This window comes from Etheostoma spectabile, chromosome 19 (genome assembly GCF_008692095.1).
Source record: "Etheostoma spectabile isolate EspeVRDwgs_2016 chromosome 19, UIUC_Espe_1.0, whole genome shotgun sequence".
In the NCBI taxonomy this organism is placed as follows: domain Eukaryota; kingdom Metazoa; phylum Chordata; class Actinopteri; order Perciformes; family Percidae; genus Etheostoma; species Etheostoma spectabile.
In genome coordinates this window covers 4,095,106-4,116,184 of record NC_045751.1, presented here as the reverse complement: position 1 = coordinate 4,116,184, position 21,079 = coordinate 4,095,106, and the positions used below count along the sequence as shown (strand labels likewise).

The window sequence follows — 21,079 nt, the reverse complement described above, 5'->3', positions numbered from 1 at the left end:
CCAGGCAGATAGAACCCTAAATGCACAAGAAGGACGGCCCCAAGAACACCTGCAGAAGGGACCTCGAGACAGACCTCAAGCAGAACAAGCTGACAAGGTAACTTGTCTTGTCTTAGTTAGAAAGGAAAGCGTGGTACAGAGGATTGTGGTCAACAGCCTATGCTACACAAATGAAGGATTATTGTATTTGTGTAGAAATAGCCCACACTGTTAAAACGGGTACAGCAACAACCACAATAACCATTTATTTAGGAAGTTATCGGCTGATTTATGGGCCATGGTGGACGTAAACGCCTGTGTCACACCAATACATTTTAGCAAATGGCAAAACACCAACACTCACGTCAACACACTCACTCCGACCAACTCACTGACAGAGTCTTGAGTTCATAGGGTTGGTCCTTGCCTTCTGCAGACCCAGACAAAACTTTGACTACAAATAAGGCGGAAAGCTGAGCACTGCCTGTAGCCAGCCACGGACTACGGCCACACTACAAGTGGGAATGTACTTTGCTGCAGCTACAGCCATTTCTGTAGTTTGGTTGATGTTGTTGCTGTGGCTGGCAGTATTTAATGGTGTGGCTGTGGCAGCTGGCTACATGACCCCAGTTTACAGTTACAGTAAACTACATCTTAACTTGCAACAATACTAAAATACATGAAGACTAATCTAATAATTTATTTTAGTATGCTGGATGATAGTATAACATTTCGTAAAGGGAGCATTCTGCATAATGAGTACTTTTATTTTTTATGCTTTACGTACACTTAGCTGATAATACTTCTGTTGTAATTAATTCTGTTTGTGATTCATTCAAAGTACTTTTACATTGTGATATTTCTATTTTTACTTAGGCCTAATAATCTGAGGCTACTTCTATCACCACTGTATTGTACACATTTAAACCTCTTTCCAACAGGTTGTGAAGGACACTTTACTGTCTCCTTAAGTGTGGCTACACTGTGTAAAACTAGGTTATGACTAATCCTCAGCTTCTGTATCCTGAGGCAATTACGTTGAAAACTATACCTCGGAATGACATTTCACATTCGGCCTGATAAAGTGTTTGAACGAAGAATTTAATTTTTAATTGTTAATTTATACTCTTTATTGATTATTTGATTACTCTTTAAATTACATCACACATACACACATATACATGCATTAATGGAGAGATGCTGGACCAGCGCCCTGAGCGGCTGAGGGGGGTTCAGTGCCTTGCTCAAGAGCACCTTGGCAGTGCCCAGGAGGTGAACTGGCACCTTTCCAGCTACCAGTCCACACTCCGTACTTTGGTCAGAACAGCGACTTGAACCAGCGACCCCCCTACCCCGAAAGAAGCAGCCCTTGAACATTTAAGTATAGATTGCCAGATTGGAAAACCTTTCTTGATTATGTGTTGTAAACCATCCCAATCAATGATACTGCCGTTTGATGATGTGATATATTACCTGTATTGCTTTTTTCTTTTGTTTTTCTTTGCAACAAGAAAATGTGATCTACATAAGAAATAATATACATAATAAGACAAGAAGCAAGAAACTATACACAGATATATAATTTTAAAAGAATAGATTAAATTCAAATAAGCTAAAATTGGATAAAACATAATAAAAGAATAACAAATAGGAGTGCAGTTAGGATGAATACGTAAGGTTTAAAAAGTGGTGACATGCTCTTGAACGCAGCTTTTGTTACGTCTGGCGGTGGTGCTGAATGAAGGCCTGTGATTGGCTTCTGAGTTGGTTGCAGCTTGAAGTGTGTTCGATGTCGTGTCAGTCTGTACCGCATGGGCGAAGCTCTGGTTCTCTTCTACATTATAAAGCGCAGACTCCGCCCGTACAGATATTCTCAACCACAAAACACGCGCTCATACTCTTTTACCAAGAACTCGCGCGGAGTTTAGATATTGTACACATAAGCTGTGGCGGGAGATGTCGAACACAGGGAGATAGACAAGATATTGTTGTTTTGATGTTTAAAATAATGTCAAAATAATATAAGATAGCATAAAGAGTTGTGACAATAAATGGCTTTGCTGGAAAACAACCCAAAGATGGAAGATTTCGGAATATATGCGGTTTTTGGAGTAAACTGTCCGCCTCAAAGGCTGCTGAGGTAACGTTAACGCAACGGTTAACGATTACTTTACAGTAACGTTAAGTAGTTTCTTACCTTGGTACATTATTTATGTGAGCCTTTACGTTAATGTAGCTAACTGAACCGTAGCTCGAGCGCTGTTAAATAACGTTACGGGTTCGTTTGCTAGGCAGTTGTCACCAGCCCATGTTGTAGGCTAGCTAAACCTTTAGCTAGCTATGTGTTGGTCCCATTGACGCCTCTTTAAATCAGCAACGTTAACGGAAGGATGACGTTCTTCTCACATGCCAATACCTACTTTTCCTGCACTAGCCTAGTATTTCTGGATAGCAAGAGGTACCAATATTCCCTTATTTCTTTGTTTTTTTTCCCATGTCAGTGCTGACGGTTCGTGTAGGGTGTCTGTTGCGGTTCCCCCGAGTGTCCACCAGGTGGTGCTGTTCAGCCGTGGGCCGTGGGGGGAACGGATCTGCGTCAACGCGGAGCTCAACGATGCTGACCGGTTCCCCATCACAATTGGAAAACTGACTCCGTATAACAAGTATGTTTAAAGAATCTGCCGTCTCCCACTGTCACCAAATCCGAATCTAAATGATTTATTGAGTAACCAACCCGGACATCCTCTGACCTGCAGGTGCCTGTCATGGGAGCAGTGGGAAGAGGAGACCTGGACAGACAGCGTCATACTCAACGTTACTCTGGAAGGAGGAAACCTGGTAAGTATTGAGTAAGATTCAGGACTAATTATTTGGTTATTTTGTTTATTGTTAATACCTAAGCCATGAGTAAAAGTATGAGAAATATAGCATATATCCTTTATAGTATCAAATCAAAGGGGTTTGGGGGTAAAATGACACTATTGATGGATGATGGTAGACACATTTGTGTCTCGACTATTAATAAAATCAAATCTGTAAGTGTGTTCCCACACAACGATTCAGTTATGGATAACTGTGTTTTTCCCGTCAGGTAAAAGCAGATTGGTCAGAGACCGAACTCCTGTCTGTAAAGGAATACACACCAAAGGTAATTTGTGTACTTTATTATACTAGAAATCCGTCATTTGGACAGCAAAATCAAGAGATGATAATTGATAATTTCCCATGACTTCCTGTGACTGTGTACCAGTTCAGTAAAAATCATCATCATGTTTAATTCTTGGGGATATCATCTTAGTTCAAACAACCTCTTGTGAAAACTGAGATTAAAAGCATGTGTGTTTCAGTTTGTGGGCTCACTTTATGAAATGGACTGAACAGTGACATCAAACAGAGCCATGATATCATTCAGTTTCAAAAATAGATTAAACTAATCCTTTAATTTCTGATTGGTTGTGTTTTATTTATGGTTTAAAAATGTTGTTTTGTCTTGCAACATTGTTAATTGTTAGAGATAAATAAATAAATGAAATGCTACATGAGATATTAGTTTTACGGATGGTGCTTTTGCTGTAGATAGTTGTACCAATTCAGACAGTCGTATCTTAAAAATATAATTGTTATACTTGTCAATGCAACTTCTGTAAGTGTTTACTTACTTTTGTATTTTTTCCTACATTTGGCGCAGTCCCTCTTACAGCTTACCTCTCTTTTCCAGTTTCCTTTTGAATCATAGTTTGAACAATAAGTGTTTGCTAAATAATAAATGACTCCCGATTTGTTTTCTGTCCCAGGACGCCGTGGCTCCCCTCGCAGCCCGGGAACTCAACGGCAAGAGGAAGAGAGAGCGAGTGTCGAAGGAAGACAGGGACGAGAATAAAGTGACGAAGAGTGGGGAACAGGAGAATGTGTGTCCAAATGGCAGCGTGGAGAAGACCACACCTGTACGACAGGCCACAGGTCAAACCAAGGGTGGCCAGAAGCTGTTCAGCAGTGGAGCAGATGCAGCAAAGATGAAGGGAACAGGTGAGAGATATAGCATGCTGTGGAAGGAGAATTATAATATGATAATGTTGTTGATAAGTGTCTTGATGTCAAATCATGACTTCCCATAACTGTACCAATTCAGTCAAAAAAAATCATCATTAATGCTACATGATATAAAAGAGTTTTACGGATGAAATACAACTAAAAAGTTGTCTTAATGCCTGTGTGTGCGCATTTGCAACAGATAGTTGTGTTTGTAAAGAAAACCATATTCATGCCTGTGTGAGCCACAGGCATGAATATGGTTTACAGCCTTGTGTGGAGGAGTAAAGCATTTCCTTGTGTGCTCTTCTATCGCATCTCCTTTACTTTCTCTGTTCCACAGCTAATGGAGCAGGACAGGCGCAGGGGATTGTGGGAAGAACGCCTCCTCAGAGTGCAGCCAGGACAAAGAGTAAGCAGACCAAGACTCCCACACAGACCAGTGAGTTTGTGCATACATTCATTTTTTCATTCAATCTTTGCTTCTTGTAGTATTTATTTACCTTTTTAGTACAGTGATGCACATTGTCCACCTGAGTTTCTGTACACAGAAACCATGACAGGCCATGGTGCACCCAGGTATTAACAACCTGGACACTGTCGGAAAATACCCTTATTTGCCTATTTGGCAACAGTTCAAAGCTCAATTTCCCTGTCATATTTACCTTTCATATATGAAACTGGAACTAGGAGACACTAAGCTTAACATAAAGACCCAAAACAAGGGGAACAGTTAGCATGGCTGTGACCAAAGGTAATAAAACCCACCTCCCAGCACCTTTTATTATCTATAATGCTTAATTGAGGGCTTCAGTCTTTACTAGTGATGGCGGTCTGACATTGAAGCTTCGATATGTGCTTCAAACCATTAACTACAAGTCTATGTGAACCACTGCTCCGAAGGTTGCTTTGGTATGGGAAAATCACGTGACATATGACGTCCAAAACAGCGCCACCACCGCCACACAGGGACTAGTCAGGTGCTGCCGCTGCAACTGGCACTGCCTCGTTTCGAGTCTGAATTATTGCTACAGTGACAATCATTAGTTGGTTTGTATCGATTTATTTTCATTAATATGGAAGCTACAGTGGAGGTACAGCGGTACATGACGGCTCCACCGCCGGAAAGATCTGAAGACCCACTGGATACTGGATGAATCATAAAAATGTGTAGCCTTTATACTGACTAAACATAAACTTCTCTAAATGTCGAGCAGTTGTGAGCATAATAAGAAACAGGCTCAGTCCAAAAAGTGTGGGAAAAAAAATAATGTTCCTTAATAAAAAATCGTGTTCCTTATCCCACATACCCTTTGGCCATAGTTACACAAGCACACCCAACTTGTGCCATATTTTCCCAGCACATCCTCTGTTTCCCCAGTACCAATACACAAATTCATCAATCTTTATTTTAAAAAGAATGATATCCCGTTGTTAATATATGTATTTGTCACTAGTCTAAAGCCTTCTGTCCACTATCTTGTCGGGATTAGATGCAACCTTGGCATTTCACCAGAGCTTCATTTGCCCATCACTGGTCTTCACTATGGGCATATATACACACATAAGGCCTTGTTGGGCAGAATCGATGGATAAAGTCAACACTGTGTCTTGCTTCTGGTGTGAGCTTGTGGTTAGAGGTCTCTGAAATGTTTCAACTTTATTTGATTTTGGCCTGTGTTGACATTTAAACATCTATCCTGAGGTTGTGTGTTTGTGAGACTTTAACAACAAATCTCTGGTTGTCCTGCAGCCCCATTGGTCAGCCCGTCAGGTCGCTGGGGTCAGACCCTGTGTCCCATCGATGCTCTGACAGCTATTCTGATTGGAGGCCAGGGATCCAGGATGCAGTTCTGCAAAGATCCCATGTGGAAGCTCTGCACAGGTCTGTCAGTCATAAACAACAAACATTTTCATATAATTGGGGTGCAGAATTTGAAAAATGTCAGGATTCGATTCAGATTTTTTGCTCATGATTCGATTCAAAAACGATTCTCATTAAAGAAAAAACGATTCTGTACAAGTATGTACATGTAGTTACTTTTCCCATGTGATAGTATAAACGCCATTACATAAAAATATAATGTGAATCAATTTTTGGAATTCTGTGAATCAATTTTGAATCGGTAGAGCTTGAATTGATTCATAAATGTCAATCAATTATTTATTTTTTTGCACACCCCTATCATACAATCCTCCAGTGAGACATGTGTTTAAGGGGATTTTAATATTGGTGGATCCAATTCAGAGTGTTCTCATCTGCATCAAACAGAGGACATGTCCTGGGTTGCAGCGGAGACTCTGGCAGAGGGTCCAACCCCCGAGGCCAGGATCGGCCACACAGCCGCCTACGACCCGGACTCACAGCGGATCTTTGTGTTTGGAGGCTCCAAGAACAAGAAGTGGTTCAACGACGTTCACATCCTTGACACACAGAGCTGGAAGTGGACCATGGTGGAGGTGTGCGTTTTGCTTGTTTTACCCCCCCCCCACTACCGTTTTGCTGCTTGAGCTCTTTCTTCATGTCCTCCCCTCTGTTGTCTCCTCCAGGCTCAAGGCAAGGTCCCTCCTCTGGCCTACCACAGCTGCAGTCTGTTTCGGGGGGAGCTGTTTGTGCTCGGAGGAGTGTTCCCTTGTCCAAACCCAGAGCCAGACGGCTGCAGTGACTCGCTGTATATCTTCGATCCCCACCTCTCCATCTGGTACCAGCCTATTGTAACTGGCGACAAGCCATCCCCCCGCTCAGGGTAAGACGGTTTGGTCCAAATGTCCTCTCAGCATGTCTGGCTGCCAGTCCTTTTCTCACACACATGTAATCACTTCATTTTCCTCCGGTCTTATCCTCCCTCTTTGTTTCACTTCTAGCCACTCTGCATGTGTGATGCAGGAGAGGAAGATCTATGTATTTGGTGGATGGGACACTCCTGTCTGCTACAATGACATGTACATGTTGGACCTCGGTAAGCCACACACCAACTGTACACACACACACACACTCACACACTTGAGGCACTTATCTGGATAGAGTTGTAGAACACACTGCATGCATTATTAACAGAAAATAATGTGTTCCTTAGGTCTGATGGAGTTTTCTGTTGTGAAAACAACTGGGAAGGCCCCCTCTCCACGAAGGTACATAACTAAACACCCAAACACACCCAGCTAAATCTGGTCTGGATATTGTACCTCAGTATTTTGCAGGGCTGTTCTGTGTTATTTAATTGTGTGTGTGTGTGTGTGTGTCTGTGTGTTTCAGCTGGCATGGCAGTGCTGTGCTCTCGAATACAAAGTTCTTGATCCACGGAGGTTACAACGGAAACAACGCTCTCAGTGACACCTTCATCTTTGATATAGGTCAGAGGCAGCTCACAACTACACACACACACACACACACACTTGCACACTTACATACATCGTCCAACCCGGGAAGAAGCCTTGTTGACTCTTAGAAGTATTGGTTAACATAAATATATTAAAATACATCCAGGAGTTGTCCCTTGTTTAAAGCAAAAGAAAGTCCAAAAACGCTGATTGTCTTATCAATTAATCAACTCATCATTGCAGCTCTATTACAACAAAGTATGACATTGTTATACTTGTTACATTATACATTTTACAGTATTAAACTCATCCCTTTTTTTCTTTGTTTCATGGGTTCAGACACCAACAGCTGGACGGAGGTGACGCTCCCTCAGCTCTCCGTCCCCAGGGCGGGGCACTCCATCATCACCATGGAGACAGACGGTCACCACCGTTTCTCAGGGGAGGATGAAGAAGACGTGGATATGGACGCAGGCTCAGTCAGCAGACGCCTGCTGGTGTTCGGAGGCGGAGACAACGAGGGAAACTTCTACTCCGACCTGACGACCGTCGCCGTGGAGGATCTGCTCGCTGCTATTTAAAGAGAGTGAGTCGGAGGTGAATGCTCACTCCCTGGCAGCTCGTGAAGCCATTTTAACACCCCCACAGATCCTTTTATTATTTATATTCCTATAGTTTGTCTTTGTTTCCTTTTTATTGTGTGAGCCCTCTATTTCTTTTGTGTTTTTTTTTAAGGTTTTAAAGATGTAATTGGAAAGTGTACAGTTTTGGCATTTCTTGAACACAGATCTGAAAAGTTAAGCTTTATTTCCATGCAGTGCACAACAGGAATATGAGAGCTACTTTTTTAACAAACATTTTTTTTAAAATGACCTCCGTCTCCTTGTTGTCTTGCATTACTAGATCTATCTCCATGGCACTGTGTCAGTGCTGGAGTATAGTCTGACTGCACGACTTAACATTAGCATAGTAGTGGGAAAAGCCCTCTTGACTTGTTAATTTCTTTAAAGCAATGCTAATCACCAGATACAGCCACAGTGCCCTACCTAAATAGATCCGGTAAGCCAGATGGAATATTCATAACAGCAATGATCTTGGTTTAAACAAACATTATTTAGTAATCAAGCTGGTTCCACAGTAGAGGAGCCTGATAGCTGAAGGCTCTGGCTCCCATTCTACTTTTAGAAACTCCAGGAAGTAATTCTCTGAATTCTGGGAGCACAGTGCTCTAGTGGGACAATAAGTCTGAATTATTTGAGTTTTTCAAGATAAGATGGTTCTTGATGATTTAGAACTAATGTCAGACTAAATTAACACTGATGCTGTCTTCAAAGAGCCCAAGCTAAATGGAGACATTTTAATAAAATATTTGTGGAGCCCTAGAGGGATTATCTTCCTTTCTGCTGAACAGCTGATTAAGGTGTCATGAATCTGGCTGTTTTTTTAACTTTAATATATTCATTGGATTATACAGCCAGCTATGGTGACGGGAGGCTCACACTTAAATGTTTCTATGTTTGTTCATCCCCCAGAGCAGAAATCCTTACAAAAACTGAGTGGGTAATTACAGTCTAAGAAAACTTAACATCAGATCAACTTTATTGATCCCACTTGAAGTGCCACAGCAGCACAAGAACTGATACATATATTATATAAAGTAACTTTAAAAAAAAGTAGAATAAATAAAGAATGTCTGCTTTACACAAAATGTAGCATGAAAAAACTAAATAACGGTATTAAAACTATTATAAACTATAATTGAGACATTAATAATAAAGTGAGAGGTTTAAGAAGTTGCAAAATGTATAATAAAGAACAAAGATTGCACTGTGGGGGACTTGAAATGGTTAAATTTGACCACTCATAAAATAAATATGAATTTGACTCCTACAGGTCTGATTTCCTTTAAGGGTTTCCTGGTATGCAATCTGTTTCTAATCACAGTGAAGATAGACAACGCTCTGAGACAAATTATAGGTTGATATTCAGCTTTTTAAAATTTTTTATAAGCATTTGTTGATTTACAGAGGAAATCCTCACTCCATGAATCGTACGCGCTTCACTGCAGCGTGGTGTGACAATAAAGATGTCCATCGTCCTGATCATTGAAGTGACTGAGACCTCATTTACCTCAGAGCAGACGCAAAAGACCCCAAATAAATGGCATAAAAACTTGACATTCAAGTTGCCCTGCCACACAAATCTGTTTTTCCTTGCATTTTTTGAAATACAAAATACATGAAATATGTTGTGAAAATGAACTGCTACCTCCTCTGTCAGCTCTAGCACTGAAAAGAAATAAGCAGAGAAATCAGGCCAATTACAACAGCTGGTCAGTCTGACGTCATGCTGCCTGAGCTTATTACTATTCATGAGCTCACCCTGTTGTGCTGGGTAAAGGATGCTGATAGCCAGGCTCTCATTGGTTAGCTGTTAGCCAATCAGAGTCAAGCAGCTTAGCTCGTTGAATATTAATGAGAACTGGCACAAATCGAGGGGTCTTCCTGCAGGCTTTCTATACCACGCTAGAATGGCTTGAAACAAGGTAACCAAGGCATTTTTTCCACAAAGAATGTTACAGAGTCCAGACGTTACCACAAAGTCATGAAATGCGTGTGGCAGGGCACCTTTAAAACCATACAAGACAGATAGAGTAGGTCTAGACCACTCTATAATTTACAAAGACCCAACAGTTCTAGTATTTCCCTCCAGAGCAAGCTACACTTCAAAAGACTTACACGTTTCAACTTGATTCTTTCACTGTGACTCATAAAATATGTAATGTTCTTAAAAGGTAACAAAACAAGACGTCTTTACTTTGGCTGTAGTTAAAGCCTTATTTTTGTTAGAGGTTTCATTTATCTTGAGTACATCATGTTCCACTTATTGCGATTGTAGCCCAGTCTCTACAGATTCAGCCTATTTTTGGCCTTGCCTCGTACTACTTCACTCATTTTGCCCACGCTGTGAGTCAGCACCTATTAATTGTCAGGTTAACTACGGATATTCTCACTCATTTCTGTGAGTGTACAAAGTATTTTTGTTTGTGTCCTTTTTTATAATAATGGCCGATGGCGGTACATTTTGTCTCAATAGGTTAAAATGCAATTTTATATCAGCAGTGAATGATCTGGACCAGCTATACCCAAGCAAAGTGCTCCTTATTGATGGTGTTGGCAATATTATGTGTCTGACTAACCCCTACAGTCCTGTCAAAAGGATTAATCATATACACGATTATCTTCACACCAGACATATTGATCCTTGATCAATATGTCTGATGGTTGATGTTCAGGCTTGGTGTCTTGTTTAGTACTTGTACTGTTACATAAGATAGACATTTTAACCATGTGTTATCATTTTCCATCTCTAGTTTGACTTTTCAGCTAACTTTAACTCTTCAACAGCAGCAAGTGGTGTTCAGGTGTTACAGCTGACTCCAGGTGATGGGAGTTCTGTACAGTCAGCCTGTTGTAGCTCACAGTTCATTGGTTATTGTCACAATAAATATACTACTCACTGAAGAGTGTTTGGAGAAACAATTGTTGCAAATCATTGATCGTGGCAAAATATGAGGTGTTTTTACGTGATTTATCTGATAAGACCAGTCAGACTCTCTGATTAGTTGTGTTGCACCTGTTGGGGTGGGAGAGGTTACACCTTTATCATTCTCATTGGTTCGTCAGGTGTAGTGACATGATGTAAATCGCACACAGCTCCACCCACCTTCACCCCGAGCAGAAGTTTAATTAGACTGAATGATTGTGTGTTGGGCCTTTCAATGACTACTTTAATTTGTTAGACACTCACACAGCTTTCAATTGATTTTCCAGAAAAATGTCTTACACATACATATACCATGATGTAATGTATTAGTTTGATACAAAAAGACATATACCATGATATAGGATTTTTCTCTCTCCATATTACCCACCACTAATATACATCTACAAATAATATTACAGTAAATTCAACTCCAAATATGAATGAATCGCCATGATCCGAATTTAAGTAAAGTAAAAAAGTTGACACTGCAGAAATAAGATGGACATCCATCATAAGTCATCCATCTCTATGTGGACTTTATTTTTAAGATTGATTTTTGGGCATTTTAGGCCTTTATTTTTATAGGACAATTGAGGACATGAAAGAGGACAGTGAGGGGGGGATGACATGCAGCAAAGGGCGGCAGGTCGGAGTTGAACCTGCGGCCGCGGCGTCAAAGATTAAATCTCTTTAAACTTTTTAAATCTCCTTTTTAAATCTCTTTAAAAAGGTCTGACTGGTGAGTTTGTGAGTGATATGCCTTTATTATTAGGCTATATGTCGCCACACATTTCTTTGTTGTAAATCAGAAAATAAATTGTGTATAATTCTTTAAGAATTGCTCTAATTTCTCCTCGAATTTGTTCAATAACTGGCTTACTGAAAGCAAAATCACTGGTAACAGCTGGGTGGCTCATGTTCCGATGCATTTGAGTCATACGTGTGACAACATAATAGGGAATAGCAGTGCCATAGTGCCACAGAGTTTTCTAGACTCTTGTCGAGATAAAGTGAAACACAAAAAGCAGGAGAGACAACCTGATGGAGATGTATTAACAGGCTGGTGATGTGTACAGGATGCCAGCCTCAACAGAGAAAATGTTTGGCTACCTATTCAAAATAACTGTCATTAAAGCCTCATTCTGGCCAGATACTGTTGGCACTGTGAAATAGGAGACCAGAGATAAAAAGGCTGAGTGCTTTTTTTTAATGTCCATCCACTGAGACTTAAAAATACTCCCAAATCAGCTGCAATTAACAGACTACAGTTCAACCTCCTACTCAGTGTCATTTCTTCTGCAAAATATGGCAGCCAAAAAGGGAATTCTCATACAAACATTCATGGGACACACAGCAGGAAATTGTCTTAAGGATAGGCTGAGGGAAATACTGTGTGTTTTTAGCTAGATAGTCTGTAATATATTCAGGCATCCTGCAGATGGCGACACTTTAGCACATTTTAGCACAACAAACTAGACTTACTTAAACAGCCCCTGTGAAATCTGTAAACAATTTAAACACAAATAGAGTCATTGAGTTCATGTGAGATATTGTTTTGTGAACATTCTAAATTCACATTTTTCACAAAGCACTGGTCACAAAATACAGAGTGTGTGTGTCATCCGTTCTCCTGTGTTCCACTGTCAAATGGGACACGCTCCAACATGCTGAAACAGAAAAAGAGGACATATTCTGCCAAGTCTCTTGGATTGGTTTGAGTGTATACTGATTGATAAGTTGCAAAAAAAATACCCGGTGATTCCCTCTGGTACAGTAACTAGGCTACACTTTTTATGCCTGAAACCCAAGGTGTTTGTCTCCTGTAACAGTGTATGTACCCCTATGTACACTCCTTCCATCATCAGGGATGTGATTTTTCCCTTGATTCATCGGGAAATCCTGCCAGTTGGATGCTCTCCCAGTCATTACTAACAAGCCTCCCATACCCCTTCATTTCCTGATTTCTTTTTTTTATTTTCTACATAACATCCTTGCATTGTGCAAATGGTGAATATTTGGTATTGTAGCTAGTCTCTCTCTGCAGAACTCCTGATTGACAGAGTTCACACATCACCACTTCCAATGGCAGCCATATTATCTCCGTCAGTCCATGGCTGTTGCTAAGTAACTTGAAAATGTCTCTGCCAGTTGTCAGCATCTCACAGTCACATTCATGAGTACATATAATACAAATTACACTTCATTTCTACAGCTGTGATTGCAATAAACGCATATTATCAATCACATCAGAGTATAGTTTAACAGTGGTCTATGGGCTCATTCAGATGTAAATGATGGGGATATAGTACATATTTTTCCACTAAAATTCTGCAGCTAACAAAAGAAGGATTTTATGGAGTAATGATTAGACTACCCTTCAACCAGAGGATCTCCAGTGCCAGTAAAGGTCACGCTGCCTGTGAGCAAGGCACTGTTGTCACTATAACCTCACTGGTGAGCTGCACTAGGACAGTAACAATTTGACTACTATAAACACCTTGGGACAAAACTAAAAAAGTGGGTAAAGAAGCAAAACTATATAACCTTGTGTATTATTTTATTTAAAATTTCTTTTCTTTTTTTTTCTTGTTTTAATCTAAATTGAAAAGTGACTTTGTGTTCCACTTGATGTACTATTACAATAAATTATTATTTTAGAAATAACAAGCCATGCCCAGTTTGCCAATTTTAGTCTTCAGGGACGTTTTCTGTGTATTCTCCATTAATGTCATACTGTGGTGTAACACTAGCTTAATGAATGAATGCCAATAAAAACACAAATTGGTCTGTCTCTTGGTGTTTCCCACTACTATAACGACAACGCTATACAAACAATTAATTACAAACAGTTAAATAGTTGGATTTTTACATCCGTGTTGATTTTGAGTAATTCAAATGTCACAACAGTCCATCACATTTAATACAGTGAAAGTTTTTTGTTGTTGTTAAAAACATGAATGCATTCATTTGTTTGTGAACCTGGGGCAAAAAATGTAGAACTACGGATTTGGATAAAGACACAAGACATACAATTAAGGACCCAGATCATATTGTTCTTAAGTTGTGCACATTTGCGAGTAATTACATAACCACAAAAAGCAACTGACACAAATGTGAATGTGGGGCTTTTGGGGCCCCTGGGGGTCTGGGGTTTTGTCTTTACTGAGCTACATACACAATCTCCTGCACCTGCCATTTACCAGTCTGGAGGAGTCGCGGTCACCGGGAATGATCGGAAAAAGACGAGAAGAGCCGAGCGCAGAACGAACCCCCTCCCTCCCCAATCCTTTCAGTCGTGGTGCAAGCAGCCATGTTGCCGCGAGCTTGTTCCGGTATCAGGGCAGGATCGTGCGCATAGACTGCAATCGGGCGCAGCTCTTCGACTCTCTCCCCCTGTCGCCCGTGACACGCACCTCCTTAACAAGAATACCCCCGTTTACCGATAATGGATTTTACAACTTGATCAGTCTTTCTTCCGTCGGCTGGTCTTGGGGATAATAGCAGTCGGTGTACCGACGGGACGAACACTGCAGTGCAGCACTGTTGAACGACCTTATTCCAATCACGCAGCACAAGGAAGAGCGCCGGTGATTTCCGTGGATTTTGAGTTTTGCGGGTTGCTCTGTGGCCGCAGGAGAATCACCAACTAGCGAGCTTGCTTCGAAAAAACACTGAATTAGCTACATGGGCTAATACTGGCTAGCGCAACAGATTAATTCGTGTTTTTCACCTGCCATGTGACCATTTTACATGGTGCTGCTTTTATTTTAAGGTACCCTACCCTGGATATCTCGCTGGGAACATTTTGAATTGTTTTGTGTGAGTTGAAAAGGTCGAGACCTCGCCGGGAATAACTTTGGCCTGAAAGTTTTGTAGACCCCGGACCTGGTTTCCAACCTGAAAGGAAACGTCCGTGCCACAAAAAAAAGAGAAACAGGCGTCGACACTGCGCTGTTGAAGTCAGACGTTAGTTAGCAACTTTACAGGTTAGCATGCTAGCCACCTAATTGAACCTTGTCTTGTTCAATACAACCATTGCCACAACTTTTCTTCAAGCTAACCCAAGTAGCTAGCTAGCTGGCCAAAACGCCCTAGCATCAGGTTGGTAACTCACTGGTCACCATTGACACTGATACATGCTAATTAGGAACTGGATGTTTTCACATAAAGACCGAAGCTGAAAAAGACATTTAGCTTTTTCCTGTTATATGCTTGTTGACAAACATGGGACGTACGGTTGCTGCTAGCTAGTTTCTAGCTAGCTGGCTAACTCGGCTAGTCGCTGATGTGGGATTCAACTTGTTGATTCACGGGCTATCTGTTGTGCTGCTAGCTGGCTAGCACTGGGGATCTGGAACTGGATTTTTCCTCTACCATCAGCTAGCCAGATTTTAAATGCACAAAAGACACTAAAGAATCGTTTTTGTTTCACTGTTCCTTTCCCCTTTTTGGCAACTTCAAGTCTTTCAAAAATGTCAACAAGGACCCCACTGGTGCAAGTCATTGAAAATTCGACCGGGCAGGTAAGAATTTAAGATAATGCTCTAATTTATTGGTATAATTGTTATTTACCCATTAATCTACCTGAGTGTGAAATTCGTATCTGCTGTGGAGAGAGGCCCTGTTTGGCCTTCCAGTCTCTGGTTGTCTCTTTGCTTTTTCTCTGTCTCTGTTGTCTTTGCCACACAGCAGTGATTCACCAGCTTGCCTACGCACTCACACTGGATTTCCTTCTCTTTGCAGAGTAGAAGAATAAATTTAGGTTTCTGTTTAGTCTGTGTGTTGGGGCATGTCCTCCTCCTTGACTTTTCAGTACTTTGACCTGTTGCAATACAGACAACCCTGTTAGTTCCACGTGAATGCTATAGAGTTGACAGTACAGAAGCCCAGCATCAGCAAATCAGCCCTATGCATTATTATTTCACCATAGTACATGTGTAACAAGTGTTCCTTATGCCCCCCTTTGCCAGTGATAATCCATTGGAAAGTGTCAAAACAATCAAGTGGGGTTTGCAAAAGTACCTTTTGATTAAAGAGAAGGTTGACTTTTGTTGGGGCTTGATACAAAATGTGTTCTTTTTCTTAATATACAACATTGATTTGCGACTTATTTAGTGCATGTGTGGCCTTAAAATTCCCTCTAGTGATGGTCTTTTGAAAGTAAAAGTTGTATTGTGTTTGTGCAGGACAATCTTTACATGGGAACCTTCATTATATCACAAAGCTCGAAATACTTGCTAGTTGTTGTTGCTAAAAAGAACAATAATAGGTGTGTGTGATAAAAGCAAACAGGCTTTTTAAAGTTTTTGGTGGTAATGCAAACTTTTAATAAACTAGATGGATCTTTTATTGATTGTTAAACAAATTGTACATAAAGGGGTCCAAAGCACTCCTGCAGCAGATCAAGATTTAAATTGAGAGGTATTGTTAAAGTTGGCACCCCGATATTAAATTGGAATTGTCATTTCTGGGTGCAGGTGATTGAAGGCACTTCCGGACAATAAATCCTCTTTTGACCTAAATCTACCGACCCTTATGCAGAGGCCAGAGGGCTTCTAAACACACCCTAAATACCATTCCATCAATACATGTACCACAATTACAAATTATTTTATAAGCTGCAGATTCAAAAAATACACATGTTTCCATTTAGTTGAGTAGAGAACCGCTCTGGCAGTGTGCTTAAATATGTAAAAGACAAAGAAAGCCCTTAGCTGTGCTCTGTAAATCATTATTAAAAGGCCGGAACAAAGCTCTAGCTTCCAGGGCAGAATCTGTCTTTATCTTGTTGACAGTTCTATCTGGAGATTTATTGTAATTATGAAAAAGCTGCACACACTTGCATAAAAAGTTAAAAACTAAAATGATAAAGAAATAATTTGTGTGTCTACATGTTGACAGAGTAGCCAGTGGGTGATGTCAGCATGTTTGTGAAGCTGTCAGCATGTGTGTGAAGCTAACCATTTCTATATTTGTGTTGCTTGAGCATCTATAAGTATATGAATGTTGCTGTGCTGAAAATTGGGCGTGATGGTTTGTTTTGGCAGTTGGTCAGTAGCTTTGAGTATAGCAACATCAATAGAGCAAATGTACACATGAAATTTTTTTTTGTTACAACCTACAACAATTCATAAAACATGGCTATTAAATAAATATAACATCATAAATAAGGGGGAACATTATTTAATGTTTCTTTCCCAAGAGCTGCACCCTCTGTCAAAAAGTTTTCTCCCTGAAACATTGAAAGCCCAACCCAGGTGTGTGAACTGCAGCGGCACAGCCAACCAGACTGCAGAGCTGCTCTTAACAGCCAATAGGGAATCCTCTTTGTGTTGGAGGATCCGAGGTTCAAAGATTTTGTCTATCTTGGCTTCTTGTGCAAATAAATCGCTGACAGAAGATGTCTGTTGATACCATGATCTCACTGCGTGTGTGTGTGTGTGTGCTAGCTTGTCTCACACAATAGATCACTGGTTCTTTTACAGTGAATAGGAAAGCAGATTGACAGCCAGACTGCAATGTAGATAAGCGTGGGCAAATAAGTACACACATACATATTCTTACATGGCTACACCCTACAGAGGTCAGAAACTATACAGTTAATTGGATGTCTTTTGACTTTAGCACCCTCAAAAAACACACACACATACACAGGTCCTCTCTATATCCAGTGTTTTTTTTTAAGGTTAATCTCATAGTTGAAGTTTGGTGTGTTTTGAACATAATGATATAACACACACTTACATACAAACACATGAGTATTAACCTTCGGTTTAGTGTAGTGCGGTATCTTGGTGATTAATTACCATCGAACGGAACTTTCTGGTATGCCGGGTTTGTGTACCCTTTAGTGACGCGCCTGTACCAATGCAGCCTCCTGTGTTGTGTTGTCTTTGCTGTAGTGCTATAGTTGGTCTGAATGCTCCCTAACTCACCCTACAGCACCCAGTGAGGATTTAGGGGTGTAAGAAAAAGGTGTGGGGTCATGGCAAGTCCTTAATTGGGTTTGTAGGCAAAAGGTCACAGATGGATACTCCCACACAAACCCAGTCTGTTTTAAAGGCCATGTATAGAAAGCTTTTGGTGTCGGGTCTCAAGATACAGGACAAAATTGCAATGGACATGAAGTCGGGTTGAGTGTTGAAATGAGTGTCTCTGTTCCAGTCAAAGATGTATATTGTTATTTATATTTATATTATATATTGTAATTTCTCCACTGGGGATCAACAAACAGCATAAGTTAAATTCTGTTGTGATTGGATTAGTCAACGTGTCGCTAGGTAAAAACTAATATTCTCCTAATATCCTGACCTTGTATCACCAAAAAAGTGCTTTACTGGAATGAAATTTGTTTTTATCTCCATATTTCACGCCTCATGGCGAATTACTTGACTGGGATGTAAAGTTTGCAAGTTCTTTTTACACATGACTGACAAACTAAGCTGTTAATGGTTATAGAAGTCTGGGGGGCCGTGTTGTAAAAGTTACTGAGCTACCATCCTGTCATTATAAACAACTGTTGTAGGGATGGGTATCAAAAGGATTTTATCAAACAGTTATTTGATTTTTACTTTTTTGGCAGTGATGAGATAAATGGATAGATGGGAAATTATGGTGTTACAGCAGCAAAATCAGTCACACCGCACAGAATATAAATGAAATACTAGGATACAATATACATACATACATAAATACAGTATACTGTACATGAAATAATAATAATAGGACTAAAATATAAGAACAAATATTTGAATATATACAGGATGGGAATACAAAAATGTGTTAAAAAATAAGTTCAATGTTTTCCTGTGTATATAATGTAGGAAGAGCACTTGCTACAGATGTCTGTGTTGCCTAAAAACCAATAGCAGTAGCATTTCTCCAGGAGCTTATCAATATTTTGGTCTGAAATCAGTACCACTTAAGTACAGGTGCTCAATACCTCTCCCTAGTCGTTGGGCACATATCGCAAGAGAGCTGTCAAATTTAGTGAAGTGACTTGTGACATCTTTCTGATGGTGTGAAATGGCAGATAATGTTGAGTGGCTCTGATCTGACATGTTGCCACACAAGGTTTGATACTGGCTGTCAGTTTGAGGAACTTATTTAGACATGACACTCATTATCAGTGTGACCCCAGTTCAAGCTGTACTAGCTGGATTTTGAACACAACACGGTGACACCTCAGGTTTATTAAAATTACAAAGCAGAATGTCTTTTGTCTTGGAAAGTATTTGATATTAAAATTGCAGTAAATGAGTCTAAAATGGTGTTCTGCATGACTTGCATTGACATGTCGGCTGTAGGTTTGCGCTCTTTGTCCACTTCCCCAGGCATGATCGGTTGATTGTCTGTCTGATTTCCTGTTTTACAATGTTCCCTCTCTATTCTCTGAGCCATGTCTTCTGAAAAGACAGACTAATGCAGCCTGAAATACTGGTCTGCCTCTTCAATTGTTACTTCATTTTCCATTTCATTGTTTGCGTAGTTACACACTAGCTGAGCAAGCTGGGTCCTCCCCACATGGACCTGTGACGGACTTGAACCATTAATTTGTCCAAGTTATATTTCCTCATTGTAGAAGTCATGTAGAGTTTACCCAAGGTTTATTTACACAAGACCCTCCTCCTCGTTCCTACAAAAACCTTTTAAAAAACAGTAAAGAAATAGCCAACTTAGACCCTTTTACCTCACCAGGATGGCAGTGTGCAGTCTTTTTTAAAATCCAAATTAATGAGCATGATGTAATTCTGCCTAAGAGTATAAACTTACTGTCACAGCATTGTCACGCCTGAATGCTACTTTATCAAGCAGGAAAAGTGGGGATAAGATCTGAGGGACTTCATACACAAAGCTGACAGAAGGAAAAGGCAGAAGCCTCAACGTTCTCATTTAAAAAGTTAAAAAGTAAAACCTGGGAACTTAAAGCTGCCCTGTAGAATTATCTTTCCAACAACAACAAGATGCTGTTAACATTTAGTGTTTCCAATCCTGTATTGTTAACATCTATGTTTGCTTGCTAGCAGTCTTCTTCTACACTGTCTTTTTGACACATCACATTAATCAATAGGACAGTGTAAAACAAACTGTAAGATATGTAGTCTGGCTCAACGGAAGTACATTTCCAGGATAAAGCTTGACATCCGGCAGATGCCTAATGCGTTGGATGTCTCTCATCTTCTGCTCTCGGTGTCAAAATCCCTTCGCTTTGTGAAACAACAACAAACTTCAAGCTACATTCTGAAAATGGCAAGTTTTGACAAAGAATTGGATCAGGCAACAAGGCAGGCCTGCTTTGGTACCGGGGAATGATTGTAACAATTTGCAAAGAATATGATCACTGTGGAGTGCTATAGACGAAATACACAAGGCAATACACTGGTGAGAGCACATTACGTTTACCCATGTATCCAGCTAATTTAAATACATCGTCTTACTGTATTGCAAAAGTTAACTTCATTTAATATTGTATGTGGTGTTTTCTTTTGCGGGGTGCAAATGTTCCACCAAAACAAGGTCCATCCATTTTGCAGAGCCACTGTTGTCGTACACAGAGCTTAACACCGCCCTAGACGATTGTGATTGGTTTAAAGAAATGTAAAAAAGAAGTTGGGGGAAGAAAAAAAAGTGTGTGTGACAGTTGTTGAGTTGTAACTTCCCTCTGCTTGATTGAAGAGTAGTGGGACTGGACATCTGTCAATGTTTTCTGTCAATAGTTTTTGCAGATTTTGTGATGCATTTCCCCCCCATTTTTGGAATGCAGAATTTAATTGTTGACATGGAGAGATTTCAGGGGCAATATAAATATGTTTTCTTTAAGTCAAAATGATATAGTAAAAACCCCTTGGCCCTAGTTTCCCGTCTATTCCGGTTTGACCTTTGTGACCTGCACCACGACTGAATTATGACAGTTGTAGGTTTAAAATGCTTCAAATGTCAAGCACCAAAAGACAAAGCAAGCACAGTGTTGGCAATATGAGTCTAGCTGAGCACAGTTTGATGTATTCTACCTGACACCTTAGGAGTGTGAAAGCCTGGTAGAGAATCTCCCAGCAAGCTGTTGAGCTAGAAATTAAATATAGAAGAGAGAGAAACAGTGAATGTGTGAGTGTGTTGACTCAGGTATGGTGGTGAAGATGTTTTGATATTCCAGCGTTCACCTTTTTGCTTTTCCTTATTCATATTCTCTTTGAATGAGTCATCT

The 21,079-nt window shown here is 40.3% G+C and overlaps 2 protein-coding genes across 13 annotated transcripts in view; both read left to right on the top strand.

Moving 5' to 3' along the window:
- Positions 1 to 1,872: 1,872 nt before the first annotated feature.
- Positions 1,873 to 8,904, top strand: krcp (kelch repeat-containing protein). Its single transcript, XM_032544318.1, has 13 exons — positions 1,873 to 2,119; positions 2,481 to 2,642; positions 2,736 to 2,817; positions 3,071 to 3,127; positions 3,774 to 4,005; positions 4,352 to 4,450; positions 5,762 to 5,893; positions 6,281 to 6,468; positions 6,559 to 6,755; positions 6,874 to 6,968; positions 7,086 to 7,140; positions 7,265 to 7,362; positions 7,669 to 8,904. Exons 1-13 carry the CDS (start codon positions 2,031 to 2,033, stop codon positions 7,908 to 7,910), a joined length of 1,728 nt encoding a protein of 575 aa, XP_032400209.1. The 5' UTR covers positions 1,873 to 2,030; the 3' UTR covers positions 7,911 to 8,904.
- A 5,261-nt stretch (positions 8,905 to 14,165) lies between these two features.
- mark2b (MAP/microtubule affinity-regulating kinase 2b) overlaps positions 14,166 to 21,079 on the top strand; it is a 60,264-nt gene continuing 53,350 nt past the window's right edge. For 9 of the 12 annotated variants that reach the window (XM_032544306.1, XM_032544314.1, XM_032544308.1 and 6 more), the window contains exon 1: positions 14,167 to 15,398. In XM_032544306.1, coding sequence (XP_032400197.1) covers positions 15,348 to 15,398 — 51 coding nt within the window. In that variant the 5' untranslated portion in view covers positions 14,167 to 15,347. Of the gene's footprint in view, positions 15,399 to 21,079 lie in introns of all 12 variants that reach the window. The other 3 variants (XM_032544309.1, XM_032544305.1, XM_032544310.1) reach the window with 2 other exon arrangements.